The sequence below is a fragment of the Ornithodoros turicata genome, chromosome 8 (assembly GCF_037126465.1).
Source record: "Ornithodoros turicata isolate Travis chromosome 8, ASM3712646v1, whole genome shotgun sequence".
NCBI classification, from domain to species: Eukaryota; Metazoa; Arthropoda; class Arachnida; order Ixodida; family Argasidae; genus Ornithodoros; species Ornithodoros turicata.
Window position 1 is genome coordinate 24,489,731 of NC_088208.1, and position 17,959 is coordinate 24,507,689.

General features: G+C 46.2%; 2 protein-coding genes across 7 annotated transcripts in view; one reads left to right on the plus strand and one right to left on the minus strand.

Moving 5' to 3' along the window:
* Positions 1 to 17,959, minus strand: part of LOC135366738 (leucine-rich repeat-containing protein 15-like) — a 584,634-nt gene that overhangs the window by 359,973 nt on the left and 206,702 nt on the right. The window lies entirely within an intron of this gene.
* The window catches only part of LOC135366740 (slit homolog 3 protein-like), a 94,272-nt gene that overhangs the window by 57,424 nt on the left and 18,889 nt on the right, over positions 1 to 17,959 (plus strand). For both annotated transcript variants that reach the window (XM_064599604.1, XM_064599603.1), the window contains exon 3: positions 11,399 to 13,343. In XM_064599604.1, coding sequence (XP_064455674.1) covers positions 11,422 to 12,972 — 1,551 coding nt within the window. In that variant the 5' untranslated portion in view covers positions 11,399 to 11,421 and the 3' untranslated portion in view covers positions 12,973 to 13,343. The remainder of the gene's footprint in view (positions 1 to 11,398; positions 13,344 to 17,959) is intronic.

The following is a 17,959-nucleotide window of genomic DNA, read 5'->3' on the forward strand; positions in this document are numbered from 1 at the left end:
CTGGCTAACCTTTCCTTTCTTTTTTTTCTTAATAAACATATCCCCCTCCCCCACAAAAATGTAAAGCGCATTTTTAGCCGTAACTGTCTCGGAGATACCGCGGCCAACCTTGAACCAGGAGGAGGAACCCTCTATCCCGGGCAAACACAACCCCATTCCCTTTCCTAACCTTCCTTTCCCGCACCTTCGCGCCCCCTCTCCCACATGCATCCAAGCTCCGCCCATTAACAACCCGCAAACAGCAGGAAGCCACCCTTCCAAACTTCTTCCTTTCCAACCCATTGGCGAATTATTGAACAGCAGCTTATTATCAGCTTGACCCGCGCAACGAGCATCGATCGGCGTCCGCTGTCAGCCGGGGCCCGTTCCTTTCCGTCTTCATCCAAATCAAAACCACAGAAGGGGAAAGAGAGGAAATAAAAACGACTATCGGAAGAAGTAAAAGTTTTTTTTGTTTTTTTTTTGGCTGATGCCCTGACTGCTGCTCTTTTATCGATTCGCCATCGGAATTTTCGTGTCAACATAAATTCGCTTACCAGCTGGGCACGGACGGCATCGACCCCCTGGGAGTAGGAGCCCGTTATGGGGTAGAGCCAGCGATATTCCTCTTCTTGTTAGAGGCCCAATGTTCCTACGGCACTCGCTGACCGCGGCGCGAAGTAAGTAAAGTGTACAGCAGGAAGGGCGGCTGCGGAACGTCGACAGCGATGAAACGTAAGAGAAATGCGTCGGGTTGCGAAAATGGGCTATTTTTCGCGCCTTCAGTGTCGGGGTTCATATCTGTCCAGGCGGCAAGGAATAGTTCCAGTAGGCGATTTTGTTTTTGAGGTAGGATTGCTTCAGTGCGCAGCCCGCGTACGGAACTTCACTTATGACTTGACAGATATGACCAGACTTAGAAAGATGTGACACTTGCTCGTATTATGTGTGCCAGGTATTGACTGGTATGGATATCTGTATTCCTTGTTTTTGCATCTTACTGGCACATTGCGGTCTGATTGCTGTTTAGAATTTGTAGTTTGTCATACCTGTCTGGAAGTATCGCTATACGATTGCTGTAGAGGGTCAGGTGCCTCTGTCAGGAATTTCTCCCTTTTGCACCTGATACTCACTTTCACGAGGAAAAGTAAAAAAATAAATAAATTAAAATCAAGAATAATTTAGAACATCTGTCAAGTTGCACAGACAGTGTCATACTTTTTTTCCACATCGTCTCATCGTTTTTTATAGCGTTACAGCTAGGAAGTTGCCGAGCTCTCGGCTCTTTAATGCGCGGGCAAGGATGCGCTTGGTCTGAAGCGACGGAAGCTTTCTGCCGTTAACTCTAAAAGTGACTATTCCTTAAACGTAACAAGCATGTGGTGGTGTTATTGCTGTTCGACAGTATAAGTATACCATTTAATGCCAAGTTCCATACCCTGCCCTGCCATATGAAGCGAACCGCAGTAATATTCCACTGGACACAGCCAAAAGCGGCACATTTACGAACATGCTTAGACAAAACCCAGCAACCAAAGTCAACTCCCTGCACCTAATCTCACACGATTCTCTGCGCTGCGGAGAGCGTCAGATACGCGTGGCCGGTACCATACACCGATTAGCAACCGCTTATATTTCGAGCTGCCCACATTCCGTTCTCGTGGCAGCGACACAAAGCTAGGAGAGAGAGTGTGCTGATAGGGATCCTCTTTGTTACGGCTTCTTCTGGCTCTGCACCGCGGCCGCTCAGTATCACCGGAGGGCCCGAATACGCAATTTCGCTTGATTTATGTCTCCGAAATTCCGAGCGCTATTGTTTCAGGAGGAAAGCAATTTTAGAGACTCCCCCGCCCGTTTCGCACCACTTTCGCTGAAGCGCGCAGTTCGCATTACAGTGCCCTTGTTTGTATTTATTTATTTTTTCTTCTCGAATATTACGCACATTTTACGACAGACAGCTCGTTGTTTAACTTTTTCTCTGTTCTTATCTGCTTTAGTATGGTGCGATGGCGCATGCGCTTTAGAGGCGAGTAGAGGAAACGAAACACTTCGTCGATCAGATGTTGCTCCGCGGTCTGTAAACATGCGGTGTACGATTAACGTAACTATGAATGAATCGTCATTGAGAAAGTCGACTTAAAACCGACTTAAGTCGACTTAGGCGTAATAAAATTAAATAGACGGTTGTGGACCGTCGTGATATGGTACAATCATCATCATTCCTATATACAACGCTAGGAGCCGAGGGACAATTAGCGAAACATCCGACGAGATGATCAGAGTGCCACAAAATTGTAAAATGCCGTAATTGTAATTGTACTTAAACGAAAAGCACCCAGCACCCGGCATATCACTGGCACTTTAAGCACAGTAGATAGTATTGCAAGATGTACTTAAGTATTTAAAGCAAAATACACTTCGAAGTATACCTATACTCATCAACTGCATTGTAAATTTAGTTGGTATCACATATAGCGCTTCACTGTTTTGTGTCAGCAAAAAGTAAGAACAAATTACGCTTTGATGTTTTCGCAAACCTTTAGCATTTCTGCCAAGTGCTTGTTCTGAAGCTTTGCATGTTGCTGCTTACTGGTGAACGTGAACATAACGAAGTGGCATAATTTGCATTTAAACGCACACGGACAATCACGCAGCTGTGCTGTGCTAGTGCAAGGTATTACAGTTTCCTGATTTCTCTATCTGGAGTGTTCTGGTACTAATCTCAGAGTATAATGTGCAAGGCGGCATGATTTCAGAAAAAAAGAAAATACCCAAGACAACAGGGACTACGCAATTCTGAGCACCCCTGGCTGCTTTTTGAAATATAATATGTTTGAAAAGCATAAAGTGCAATGCTAAACTTCAAATTTTATTTGATTTGTTAGCAGTAGTAAAATAATCATTGCTACCATGTGCTTGCGTTGGGTACTTCTTAAGTACGTGACGGCAAAGTACTTGAAATAGTATGTGCGAACGACGGCGGCGTACACGGAAAGCGTGCTTTCCCACATACTTAGTGTTACTGTGGCAGAGCCCTCGCTGCAGGCACGCGGCGACCGCACACAAGTCTTTTTCAGCAAAGTTTCCGCACATTAATGACCCCTGCCTTTTCAAATATGATTACACACCGATCGACGAGGGTCATGTCGCTGAAACCTTTTTTTTTTTTTTGAAAGGGTTGGCTGAATAATCCGGAATACAGCATCCTCAAGATGGAAACTTGTTTTTTATTGCGCACTTTACCATAAGGTAACACCATACATATATAAATTATATATGTACCTACACCCTATATAAACAAATGAATAAATGACTTTAATATGCCAGCTGTAGGACTCGAACCTCATCTTCTAGATTGCCGGTCCAGGGCTCTTACCAATTGAGCTAAGCTAACACGCATCTCCAGTGACCTCCAATGGTGCATCATTTGAAGGGCCAAACACATGCACTCACTCGCTCACTCACTCCACTTTCACTGTTACATGTTTTCTCACTCGCACACACATTCACACGACGGGGCGACGCAAGCGGCATCTGTTGAACATGATGGGCATTGATGTTCTGACGCTCGTTATATATCGAGTTCACTATTTTTGCCATTCTGGCTTCACTGATAAATACACCACGTGTGCTGCGGAGATATCACCATTTAGAAACACGCTCATCCATCCATAAGTCAAAACGAATTTTTGTAGTTACTACAGCGCACCGTTTGTGATAGATAGCTTTGCCTCTAAACCATTAAAAAAAAGGAGAAAAAGAAGAAGAGTAAGCCGCTCGAAACATCGAGCTCTCGTACTATCCAAACACGGATATTTCGAGACCCTGTGATCACCTCAGGCATCACAGTCATTAATCAAATAACGCTACAAACTCGCTTATCCGAGGGCCACACAAGCAACCTCTTCCCACACGCTATCCTTCCTATCTCGTCCTTTCACTTTAAAGCTTTCACCACTGCCGAACAACAGATAGTACAAAGGCGGAAATGAGCGGTGTGTGTGTGCGCGCCCGAGAAAGAAAGAAAGAGAGAGAGAGAGCGTTTGTGTTTGTTCGCAGTATGGCACAGCCCCCCCCCCCCTTACATTAATTCCCGGTCGCAACCTCCTCTCCATCAGTCAACATTACCCACTCCCCCTTTTGAAGTGTCAGTACCTGGAAAATGATAAAATAACAAGCATTACAAAACTTTTCAGGCCAAAGCTCGTATGGCGCATTGTGCTACGAGGCACGAACATCCTCCAAAGCAGAGAGTTTGTCTCGGCGCGGGTAAACAGAGCAGGATTTTGCCCGAGGTGGCAAACACAGAGGGGTAGCGCAGCGGCTACCGACGGGGTGTTATATACCGTGGATCTGCCAATACCGCCACCTAGTGGGTGAAGCGTAAAAACACTTCGAGCAGAATGATTTAGGTGCGAACGGAGTCGACGCAGGATTTTTCATCAGGACGTATGTGTGTACAAACGCGTTGGTTTCTGACTGGCGACGTGGAATTTCGGGGTATTACAAAAGATGGCCATCCTTGTAATGATGTTGGCTTTCGTCCCTTTTGGCCGCAAACTTCCTCGGTGAATGTCTCTGCGAAAAAATGTCATGAAAGTTTATATTTTCCACGGTGTTCGGCGATACCTCGTTTTGTGTGTCGCGCACTGTCTGCGGTGGCTTTCCTATTTCGCTTCTATTTGCGCTCTCATGTATCAATAATCTGTAATGAACGATTCGATTGATTGCATTTCCAGGAGAGGAAATTGGGTACTGTATCTCCTGTGGGGAAGAGACATCCGGGCAATCGTCATCGAAATAAGGTTGTTTCTTGTTTTTCCAGGAAGGTGTGTACACAAAGCAGCGCGAACAGGAAGCGTTTATATTTTGTAGGCAGAAAGTAGATGTGAAGTGGCACGAAATATTGTGAAATATTTCATAGCATTTGTGCATAATTTAATTCAATGGCCTGGACGTGTAAATGACCATAAGACAAGAACATGGATGCTTTATTTTCACATTTCATGTTCTTTGTTGTCGGTTTGGTTTGAAAAACAACATAAAATACCCAAGTTGCTCCTACGAGCTGCTGCATAATCCGTATCCTAGGAGATGCACAGGATAATTTTCTATTTCAAATGGTCCTTTTCGATAAATACTTGAGCTTGACTAGATAGACTAGATACTTGACTAGATTTAAGTCGCGACAAAGTCAGACTGGCTACCCCAGACCACATAGCCGCAGTTAGTCGAAATAAATACAAAGAAATAAAGAAATAAACAGAAAGAAGGAGAAAACCCAGTAGTTGGGGCCGGGAGATAAACATCCGGAACTAGTGGGAACACTTGACAAAAACGAGGGACCAGAAAGACAGGGACATGGTTAAAGTTCGTTTCATAGGAGATAACGAGGACATATCGTACACCAAATTGGTGTTTTATGCACAAAAAATGAAATTGATTATGATGATGATGATGATGGGAGAAAAAAATTGAGACGTGAGCCCGCTCACTGCGGGACAAGCTACTCCAGGTCTAGTAAAGAAAAAAGAAAGAAAGAAAACCGTCTAAAAAGACGAGATCTCTGCCATGCTCCTAACGAAGGTGATGAGTGAGCGCTGTGCACCCTGACGATGAATCGCAGGCCATTCGCAGAGCACTTTCACGACGGCAAAGGGTCGGCTATCAAGACGGTCCAGGGATCTCTGAAGTTGCAAACGTGCAGTTCGAAACCGCGTACATTCGAGAAGAATATGTTCCGAATCTTCACGCACACCAGACGCTGAGCACAACGACGAAGGTTGGGGGCATATCTTGAACAGAAATGCGTTGGCCAATGGGACACTAAGTCGGAGTCTCTGAAGCAAAGCTTAGTGAGGCCAGGAATTTGATGTTCACAGATATCTATACCGCTTCTTGCGCACGTTCCGAAAGGCGCTGGATTAGACTCTTTACTAAACTCAAACATAAAATTACCTGTACCTAAACCTAAAACTCTGACCCAACGCGCCTGACAAAACGTACTTGCGTTAAACGAAAGCCTCCGACGGATTAAGAAAAGTTGTTCGGTATACCGCTCAGGAAATAGAAGTTTCTGAATAAAATCTACGCGCGTTGCGTATGAAGAGCGCCGACGCCCTCATTAAATTTCACTCGGAGATTTCGAAACAATTATGCCTCTGCGGCGCAAAAGTACCTTCTAATTGTGGCATCGTGTTGCGGCTTCTAATCCTACTAATCGCCCCCTCACGGCGAAAAGTTGTAAGAAGATTATACAAAGGGCATGTTTCCTAGATTTCGCGCTAAGCCGTCATACAGGCGCAGTACGCTTTCTCTCTTTCTCTTCTCAACGTTGGGAATGCTGGCATGCAAACACGTTTAGAGCGCTATGCAAATTACATGCAGTGTCCATTCTAGTTGGCGTTCGATGCAACCAGGGTATTGATTTGTAGCAGAATGGCGAACGCTATCTATTAATGTTTGCATATGGCAAGACCGGGCAATTGTAATGAATTCGTATAAATCTCGCTTCGAAATCTGGCAGTGTTTTAGCATTTGGTTACACATGCTGTGCACGTAGCTTTGCTGTAAGCGGATCATCGAATGCGTTATGTGGTTCCTGTGAGCGGGCCGGTATATTGGAATCGAAAATTCTAAAAGCGACTGAATGAATCCAAAGGAACCTGCGCGGTGTGTGAGGGATAGTCTGGCTATCCTTGTGATCTACGAAGCAACCCAAGCAGCACAATGTACTGAAAGTCGAGTGCAATAGGGGTGGACGGTATGTGCCTTATCAATGTTCTTTAGTTTCACAAGTCTGTTCAAGGCCTTCCACCTACCCGTCCACCCCTATCGCACTCGACTTTCAGTACATTGTGCCGCTTGGGAAACGATTGTAAATCATATAACTTTATTTTAATGATGGTGATTGAGGTGTTTCCATGTCCGGTAGTTCAGTTGAAATTGCAGCGAAATCAACAATGAAAAGGATGATGGTGCAGTCAGACACATGGTTGCTTTGTTTTTTCTTTTTGTTTTTTGTTTTTTGCATCCTTTATTGTGAAGTACTAAGCCAAGCTTATTGGAACGGCACCATATCTAAATTGAATTTGAGTTTGAATGTAAAAAAAGGGGGATATACGGAATCTAAATTATTCTGCATTGAACAGTAGGCTTTGACCAATTTGCGCGTTGCGAAAGGTTCATGTTGCGGAAAGACGATTTTCTAAAATTTTGCTAAGCGATTTCTTTGACATTACAGGTAACTACAACATGATTGCAAGTCCACTCAGTAGTCATGTCATGCTTAGCAGTCACACACAGTGATCCCGCACACACATGTGACATCCCACCCTCTCCTCTTTTCAAATCGTCCATTTCTTATTGATTGAGTTAATCTCGATTTATGTATTCAGTATATTTAGTTATTTATTATTAGTTATCTTTATTATTAGTTTTCTTTGCAACTCAATCCAATCATCATTTCCGTGTACTTGACATTATCTTAATGCCAGTACCAAACTCAGATCGAACAGAACACTGTTCACCGTCTGCCTCATCAACGCTAACGAACAAATATCACCCGAAAAAGCTTCATGACAAAATGTTGTATTCCGTCATTCCTCATTCTCTTCTCGCTCTATGGCTCGGCTTTCTCCAATCACTAACGCAAGGGCCTCGAGTTTCTGCCCCACTCACCACAAGAAGCACACACCAAAGCGAAAGGAAATCATACAAGCCAAATCTATATCCAACCTGAGAAAGTGAAACGGCGAAACGAAAAAAAACACACACACACACAAAAAAACAAAAACAGAGAAGCGAAGTCACAGAGCAAGGAACGGAGCCTGCCTGCCAACCTGGAAGTTGGTGCAGGGCCCCAAAAAACAATTGCTACGTGCTCCGCCTCAAGAGTGGGCCATTCTTTGGAGTACGAAATGAAGACGTCCAGCTAGCCGTACCTGACGTATAGAGATGGAAGGCAGCAGCTCTCGCGCATTCCACAACACCTTCCGGAAGAGGCTGCTGCATGGAGTTAGCAACGATTTCTAGGCTGACTGCTTTTGCGCAAGGAACGATACTGAGAGGCAACGTAACAACTATACAGACGTCGGAGAACGTAGTGCGCGCATTGAGAGCGAGGCTTTCGAGAAGATGGCGGGCGCCAGGGAAACCGGTTGTTTTGTTAACGAAGATACTTGACGTGTTTGCTTTGAAAACATGCGAACATGCTCTCAAATACACCATCTTCGACGAGTGTTGTCGCAACGTATTCAGTGAACAAACAACAGTTTGAAGCATGTGGCCGCACTACGTTGTGACTCGGAGGCGTTGTGCAAACGCCTAAGCCAATCAGAGGCGTCTTTAGATCGGTCGACGGAGTTGAACCGTGAGAGTTAACTTGCACCGAATTAGAGTTGTGTGCCGAACACAGACTGCAGACCTGTGTGAAGACAGGACGGGTCTGTACATCTTACGACAGCGAGGAAAATAATAGATACAACTGTCTGAAATCGGAACACAGAAACACGGAACAACAGGGACTACACTAGACAATCGTCAAGTGTCCGTCGTCCTTATTGTGTCCTGTCTCTAGGTCCCTCTCTGAGTATGTACTGCTTGCGACACGGGTGTCTGGAATCCCCTGTCCGTATTTCTGCAGGCCATATTTCCTTGGCTGCTCACGGAAATGTTGCTCCAATATTGTATTTAAAAGAAAGACCATACGTTGCACGCGTTTATTACTCAATATAAATGATCTTGCTACACCTGGAAATTTGATATGGGATAAACCACACAGGGTGCTGATTTCAGACAAAGCGTGTCGCACGCAGTGCATGCTTGTCTGCGCCCCTTCCTTTATCTTAACGTAATTATCCACGATACACGCGGTAAACGACAACACAGCCACTTTATTCTTATGGTGATTATTGGGGTGTTTTATAGCTACAGGCGAGATAGTCCAACGCACAGTTGCGGAATGGGGTCACCCATTCCATTCCAACTCCATTCCCAGGAATGGAGATTTGCTATAATTCCATATTCCTTTCAATTCCTCGGAATGGAAAAGCGCGTGGTCAATTCCCACTCCTGGAATGGCTCGGCAACCCCGTTCCATTCTCTTAATTCCATCAATAAAAACGAGAAAGAAGAAAGACCGGTACCTGTACTGGCTAGCCCAGCATTGTTAGAGGAAGAGCTTCCCTCTGTCCCTATTTGCAGAAATGAAGGAGGATGCCGAATATTCGACAATATTTTTTCCGCTCTTGACCGTGTGCAGGTCGGTGCGTCTGTGCAAAGGGGCGCATAGGCAGAAACGACGGGGTTGAAATCAAAACTACCACAGGAGCACCCAGACCATTCCACTCCAATTCCATTCCCATTCCTATAGGACAGTTTCCGTCATTCCATTCCAATTCCATTCCAGGCTATATGATAAATCTGGAATGATTCCAGAATCATTCAAACTCCGCAACTCTGCTCCACACCTCATCTCACGTAAATGTTTTTGTGTTGGATCGTGGAAAGACCATTGTGGTACAGTTGATGGGACATGGAGCTGCTCCCCTATGGCAGGACGAAGCTGGTGAATAGCTGGCTTATTTCGTGCGCTCTTAGTGCGCACGATATTAGGGCCGAAGTTTCACTCGAGCTGGCGAACAAAGATGAACGGCCCCCGAAGTTTCCCTAGTTAGTATTCTGTACCCTATAGCCCTTTGCGACGACGTGATTCAATATACCTTCCTTCTCACAGAAAAGAGGGAAAAGATAATAAAAAAAAGGAACGCGGGAGCAAGAAAAAGTCCAATGTCTATTGTCAAGCACATCGATCATCTTCCATCTTCTACTCGGCCCTGCCGACTTATCTCAATCTCCATTCTTTGGCTTCAACTACCCCGGGTAAAATAAGCAGAAGGTGGAAGAGGGCAAACAACAACGGTATAGCACCCGCGGAACTAAAGTAATAGAATGGCTTCATAGCAATCAGAACCGGTCATGCAGTAAGCACGCCGGGATACAATGGGAACGTTCCACTTCATGAAGTCAGCAATTCGTCGAAGAGTCCGTTATGGTCGAGGCCCCCGTCCACTTCTTTCGTAAATGGTTCCGCTCAGAAACAGGTGCTTTATTGTGACTGCACTGCGACATCTGGCGTTCCGGTTCCAGTGTTTGTTTTCCGGGACGCTTCCCAGTCATTCAGAATGTGCATCGCCCAAATTCTTCGCCGAGATTGTTAAGTTTTATGAGGCGAGTTCTTCTAGGCTAGCTATAAGATAGACGCTAAGAGTTACGGTCCTGCAGGGAACGGGTTGGAAGAAACTTTCTCTCTTTTCTTTTTCCTTTTTTTTTTTTTTTTTGATACGTTGTTCAACATTATACGAACTTGATGGCGCAACCGTTCGTTTACCGCTGTAATGGGTCGTTCCAGATAATAAGACAGTATAGACGGGTGTGTAAGAAACCGATGGCATTAAAGCCGGAAGGCGTTAGGAATCCCGCTTGTTATATAGGCACAAAGGATAATTAAAGGGGCACTAATGTCTAACAAAATTTCCTCGCCAAATGCGAAATTTTTCGCAATGTTTGCAGATACCTATATGGAAGGCACCCGCGCCTCTTGAGGGGGGGGGGGGAAGGAAAGCGGAAATTGCGGCTTTTATCGCGCTTCTAGATCCCTGATCCGATCCTGATCCTTAGATCCGAAACATCTTAGACCATGAATGGTGACTAACGCCATGGTTCAAGATATACTTCACGCCATGCAGCTCTCTGCTCAAACGAAACAAAAATATTTTCGTAGGCCCTTCGACCTGGTTGATTGACTGAAAAAAAAATATAAAAAAAATCTATATGGAGATGTGAGACCTGACAAAGTCGGGTGCGGCTACTCCAGACCACATGAATAGAATAGAGAGCAGAAAAGCGGAACAAATGCAACCCCGAGATGACCAAGAGGCGTAATAAAGCACAGTTACTGTCCACCTAATGAATGAGTCCAGTATATGAAATAAGATTTCAAATGAACGTAGACTGAACACACCAATGGCCTTCAATGCACTGCAGAATGTACCCTGTCCTTAGGACAGAAGCCGAGAAACGCGGATACTTCAGAGGGTGTCGAAAACGCCACATGATTTCAAAGGTTGGATAACTGCGTGTACTAACTAACTAGTGCAGTCTTGAACAATGTAGCAGCGTCCTCTGCGACGTCGCATTCGCTGCAATTCAGGCCATTTAGCCTCTCTTAATCGGTTGGGTTCTTATCTTAACTATATCCCACGGTCTGTCGAGCATGCATGGCCTTCATCTTACTTTCTCATGACCTGTACACAGAGTACCGTTCTCTTTGTCAATGTGTGCTTTCCCACACAGCGTGAAAGTTGAAACGAACTTGTTGTGCGGGTGGGTACATATTTGTGTCTTCTTTACTTTCCAGTGAACATTTCGTCCATCAAGACGATGCCACACCGAAAGGTCTTGGGCTCCTGGGCTCTTCTTCTCCCCTCAGCAGTCCTTTTCATGCTGAACGTCATCGGCTATCTGGAGGCCTTCTGTCCCATGAGGTGCACCTGTAATGACGAGGAGCTCACCGTACAATGCGCAGGCGCCGCCCTAGACGTCATACCCATCACTCTCAACCCTGGCATTCGAGAACTTCATCTCACGCGAAACAACATCAAGAACATCATGTCAGCCTTCAGCGTGTACCAGCAACTCGAGTTTCTTGACGTTTCATACAACCAACTTCGCACGCTGGGCGTTGGAAACTTCCCCTTGGGACAGCTCCAGAAGCTTGTCCTGGACAACAATGCCGTCGCAATCCTCGACACCGACACGTTCAGGGGACTGCGTGGCCTTCTGGAGCTACAGATGCGACGGAACGGACTGACGGACGTGACGCCGCGCGCGTTCCATGACATGCGAAGCCTGGAGCTGTTGGACTTGTCGCAGAACCGCATCACGCGCATAGATCCAGACGCGTTTGTCGGTCTGCATCGCTTGAAGACTTTGATTCTTCGAGAAAACAAGCTGCAGCACGTGCCTACACCAGCGTTCCATCACATATCTCATCTCCTGACATTGGACATTGGCCAGAACGACGTGCCAGTGGTCGTTGACAATGCCTTCACGCATCTAGTGCGTTTAAAAGACTTGGTCATGGACCGATGTAGCGTGTCCATCATCGAAGAAGGAGCATTTTCGAGTCTCGTGTCCTTGTCGACCTTGTGGCTGCAAGACAACAGCCTCGATAACTTCCCGACAGATGCGCTAGCGGACTTACACCGCCTTGAGGAGCTGCACATTGGACAGAACGGATTCCGAGCCATCACTGAAGAAAACCTACGTTCTTTGCCAATGCTGAAACGTCTCTTTGTCATATCAGCCGAAAACCTCAACCATATCGGTGAGAGAGCATTTAGTCAATGCACTCAACTGGAGCAGGTCGTTCTCGAAGACAACAGGGTCTTGAACCAGCTGTCTCCGGGGACATTCTCGAACCTGCGTCACCTGACACACGTAAGTCTCAGAGGGAACGGTCTCGCGACCTTCCACCCAGACCTACTGCCCTGGAGTCAGCTGTCATACTTCGACATCCGGGAGAACCCGCTCGTGTGCAACTGCAGCGTCATATGGTTGTGGGACCTGCTCCGAGCACTCGACAAGAACGCCAACTGGACAAACATCAGATGCCACGAACCGCCGTATTTGAGTAGGGAACTCCTGAAAGATGTTTCTCACTACGACCTGGACTGCGACGGACACGTCCGGAGAAACGTACTGATTGTGGCACTATCGATAACAGCCATCTTCGTTATCATCATTCTTGGCCTCGTACTATGGTATCACAAAAGGGTATCGAGAGCGATCAAAAAGAAGCTCGATGCGACCACGATGCACGAAGGGCACGTAAACCAGTTTCACAATTCTGAAAGCGTTCTTGCTCTTCCTCCAGCAGCGCATATTACATACAACGGCAAGTTTCAGGCAACGCCCTTAGCCTATATTTAAGACTTTGCCTTTGTCCTATTGCGACAATGTTCGTCCAATGCAAGAAGAAAAAAAAAAAAACGCTTTCAACTGTGAATATGTGCTCTTGAGTGAAGCACATGTAACGCTTTTACGAACACTTTCGTGGCGCCGCAGCGATTTCAACATATCTTCGTACATGATTTTTACATGGGAATGCTGGTGCCAACGGTTTATTTTGTATGCAAGAACTTGTGCACGACCTGTCTTCTTGAACGTGCTTAACGTGTAGAAAGACCTCAGTGATGCGATTTTTGTGGCAAAGTGTCTGCCAGTCCGTCATATCAAGCCTGCTGAGCTAGTATTGTCTCGGTTCAATGGAAAACCTGCCTTCTTCAACACTGGCTTGTGAGGTAAGATGCTTTTGAGAGTATACTGTTGGCTCTGCACTACTGCCGTGTGGCACTTTTATTTTTATTTTAGTTTTAGTTTTCGAACACACATAATACTCTACCTTCTATAGCTGCAACGTCTCATGCAGGAACACGAGTATTCAGTGATTAAATTGATTGATTGATTTGATGTTTTCTGGCGCAACAACGCAAATCAGAGATTAAATGGGCTACTTACTCTGGCCTGTAGATGCATTTTCCACATTCCCTGCCTGTTATTTTTAATATTAAAACAGTAGCTTTATACAGCCAATCTACGTCGGTAACCGTGTAGGTCCGTCCATGACAGAGAGAGTGTGCATGGAGAGAGTGCACGGGAGGAGAAGGCGGCGTGGAAAGGGAGGGGGGGAATATGCTTATTATATAAGAAAGTAGGAGGGAAAGGTGGAAAGGGCTCGGAATGGATGGAGAGGAGGAGCAGCAGAGCTGAAGCGCGCCGCCGGTAGGTGTCTGCGTTGCGGCGTCAGACGTCTACATAGAAGGACATTTAAAATCAGTTGGCCTCTTCGCGCGAGTCACCATGGAGGGCTCAGCCTCCACAATACCACGGAAACGAGACCGGCTTCACGGAGATGAGGGTGCCGACGAGCAGCAACGGAAACGGCGGCACGCAGAAGAAGAACGTGAACGACGTGCTGGTCTGGTTGCTACAGGACGTGCGGCAGAGGCCACGAGACAGCGCCGGGCTTGACAGCCACGGGAAGAGCGTCGAGCTCAAGGGGAGAGAACATGGCAATGGCCCTTCGCAAAACACTAAGAGCGTTTCAACAAAAATTTCATAGCCTCTCAAAAGGAGCTTCGCCAGAAATTTACCACCAAAACGATTCCCTTGCAAAGCTACCGCATTTCAACGAGTTTAACAGAATTAATGCCCAAAAAACAGTAAATTTTGAATTCATCAAACAGTTTGTTATGTCAATTTCAAATTACGGTATTGGTAAATTTTATTTATCTTTAGAAAAAATCTTCCCGGAAACAACACCGCAAGCGATGCTGCCCCGACGACCGTTTTTACGGGCCGCGCATTCTAAGACACGGCCCACCCGGGGGCGGACCGCGTTATCAAGGGGCCCTTCTCGAAATATGAAGGACCGGCTCCCTTTCGCCTCCCTCCACCGCGAAAGATCGAACGATCAATATTTATATATATATATATATATATATTTCTTTTTTCACAAGAAATGCACGTACTGTAAGGAGCACGGTTGTCTAAAATCAGCACTCCCTGGTTTGTAGCATCTCTAATATCCGGGTGTTGCAAGACTACTTTCGAGTAATAAACACGAGCTTCACATGGTCCACCTTCAAATACAACATCGTCACAACACTTTCAAGCGCATCCGAGGTAAAATTGGACGGCGAAGTACTGACAGGCGGTTTTAGCTAACTGTGTCCCCAACAGTACATACCTCAACCAAAAGACCCAGTAACTCCAACGCCCCCAGAGAATTAAGCAACAGTTGATCGCCGGTGTCAAAACCGGAAGGGAACAATGCATATCGGCATCACAAAGGCGTGAGTCGCAAAGCCAATGCCATGTAGGCTTAATCGCGACCATAGGATTAACTATCTGAACCCGCCGAGCAGGCCGCACTGCAGTTCCCCCCGAAAGGGGTGGCCTCGAATAATGGCTTAGCGAAGCGAGATCAACAGCCGAAATAGGGGACATGCTCATACTACATGGTAATGCACGAGGGGGTGTGAGAGGGGATAAGGCATTGGTCGCGGTTGACGGGACGTAAATCTGATCAAATTGAATGAGGCGCCCTGGTGTGAGCATACTGCTCACTGGGATTAAGATAATCCAGGCAAACAAGAAGACCTCTCGGTGTCGCGTTAGAATGCGATGACTCAGCAGCAAAAGGGAAGAAGAGGAAGAAAGGGGGTTGTTGAGCCGGAAACCGGAAGATATTGGTAGACTTGAACGTGGAGTTTGTGGGGTGGAGGAGGAGGGATGTGTGTGTGTGGGTAGTGGTAGGTTAGGATACGCGTCTATGAGCAGCATTGAAGCGGTAGAAGTGAGGGAAGGGTATTGTGGGGGATTCGAGGTATAAGTCTCCGTAAAGAAGGATGGGGTTATGAGGTGAATCATCCAGGTGATTCGCATCTAAACGATACTGTATTGGAGCTGCGGAACGAAAGAAAAAAAAAAGTTAAACAGTGACATCTGTCGGCGTCTGCGAAACGTTGCAGGATTGTGGATAGTGATAGGGTACGACGTGGAATTCTTTGTTGTTGTTTTTTCTACTTCTTTAACTTATAGCACGTGTCAAACTGTGTTGTCGTCAAACACAGAATGTATGGACGTGCGATTTTTTTTCAGCCGGGAAACCACATAACTGTATAAGTGACATTATCCAGGCTCATTTAAATCGGGTTATTGCTGTGTGGTTAGAGCATAAAATAGACGTATAAAAACAGCGGTGCATCAAGTGATCATGGTGCACGTTACGAAAGCTCCAATCAAACCCACATTGCGAAATATATTCCACAGTGTTGAAACCAATAAAGGCGAAGCTCGACAGCGATCAGTGGTTCTTTTAAGGCAGCATTGAGCAATGAAACATTAACGGGAGTGAGTGCTTCTCCTTGTACTTGGGTGTCCTGTGGCAGAGCTCGCCTTACGGACGTTCGCGTGATCAGCTGCAGTCAGTGATATTAGACAGTTTTAGTACAGCGTACGCTATCGTCTTTGCGTACGTTAGGGTTAGCGTTGTTGGTTCTGTGCTCTTCATGGTTTGCGCGTGCGCAGAACAACCAACGCTATCCCTTACGTACGCAAAGGCGATAGCGCACGGTACACTAAAACTCTCCATTATCTCGTACCGCTCCTTATCTGAACACACCAGTGGGTGACAGCTAGGATATACTTTTTATTCCGTATGCAACACCCATGCCCATGGAACATCCGTGTTAGCGCCGCGAAGCAACTGTGGCTATGAGCGGCGTAGAGATGTGGACAGATGGAGAGAGGAGAGCATAAAGGAGTGGGAGACAGGGAGGTTAGTATGCGTCCTGGGCAGACTTCAGGTGCAACTGTGCCGAAATTCGTCAGGAAAGTCCTCGTAACACCCAGGAAAAACCTCAGACAGCACATCCGGGGGTGGGATTCGAACCCACCACCTCCCTGTCTTTAGCACGTCCTTGGCTACCACCAACGTGCGGGACGCCCTGACGGGTTCGGCCAATGCCGCTAGTCGTTCAGGCAATACTAATTCGCGAGAAATAAAAAGCTTAAAACCGTCGCGCCTCACAACACATAAAGTCAGCCACACCCTTCCCATCTTAAAGCACACACGCACACCCCCAAACACGCACACACACACCCTGCGGGGCATATACCACAAAGCAGCTCGTCACCGAAACAAAAAGAAAATTGCCGCACCATCCTATCAATCATGGAAGCTGGAAATTTATGCTCAACCACGTCGCGCTTCAGCTCCATCACTCTCAATCCGGATATGACGACCCCCCTCCCTCTCTCTCTCTCTCTCTCCCCTCTTGTTCCTCCTACCGTCTTTTTTATACCTGCGCTTCATTATTCTGCACACGTCACATTCACCGAACTGACGTGTACGTCGACCAAGCGACAATGAAAGGTTTCTCCTCTCGGCATGATGTAACTTTTTTTTCTTCTTCTTCCTCTTCTTATTCCTTTTTTTGCACACTCATCGCCCGACTGCCTTGTTTAACCAACCCACCCCAAAATGGCGTCGTCCAAGTTCCTCAATTTTCTGCAAAGCACGTCCCGGAACAAATCATTGGAATATGGACGCTGTATAGATTGTCGCCCCGAATTATGCTAATTGGATGACGCGCCGATCGCGCTTGGTTGCGACTGCGTGACTGATTAAAAGCATGTAAATCAGTCTGACTCGCGCCAGCAACGCAGTCGAGCATGCTTTGGTCGTTTGGAAGGGGGGAAGAGGGCTTGTAAATTGCGACCGTGTGTAGAAGCAGAAAGTGCTCTTTTTGTTGCCTTGACGCTTCGAAAGGGATAGTCGTAGTACTCGTTTGTGAAGGAGGATGAAAATAGTTAGCGTCGCTTGTTTGTCTATTCAACAAACGTCATTGCATCATTTAGTAACAATTATGATCACCGTTAATATTTTAAAAACCTAACTGTCGTTCACGACCTCATACAGAAATTTCAATCCAAGCAGCCAGATTCACAAGAGACTCAAGGAAGAAGCACAGAACACACACAGGGCCGCACAGACTGAAAGGTAGCTGTGTGTGTAGGTAAGTAAGTTCTCTGTGTGTGTTGTGTGCTTCTTCCTAGTTCCTTGTGAATCTGGCTGCTGATAGAGTGAAAATTCAATGTGTACCAACTACCCCGCCTCAGGACTCTACTACATTTCATACGAAATATGCTGCTCCAGTCAAACTGTGCAATGATGACGGCATTAGTCCAGAGATTTGGCCTTGCTTGAAGCTTTGGTTCCTTCATCGAGGAAACTATCAGGAACTGCCATGCGCATTAGAATGTGATGTGATGTGGAATGCAATTGAAATATTAATAATCCACTTGCAAGTTAAGCGGGTTGTTAGCTACACAATACTAGGGTGAAAGGAGC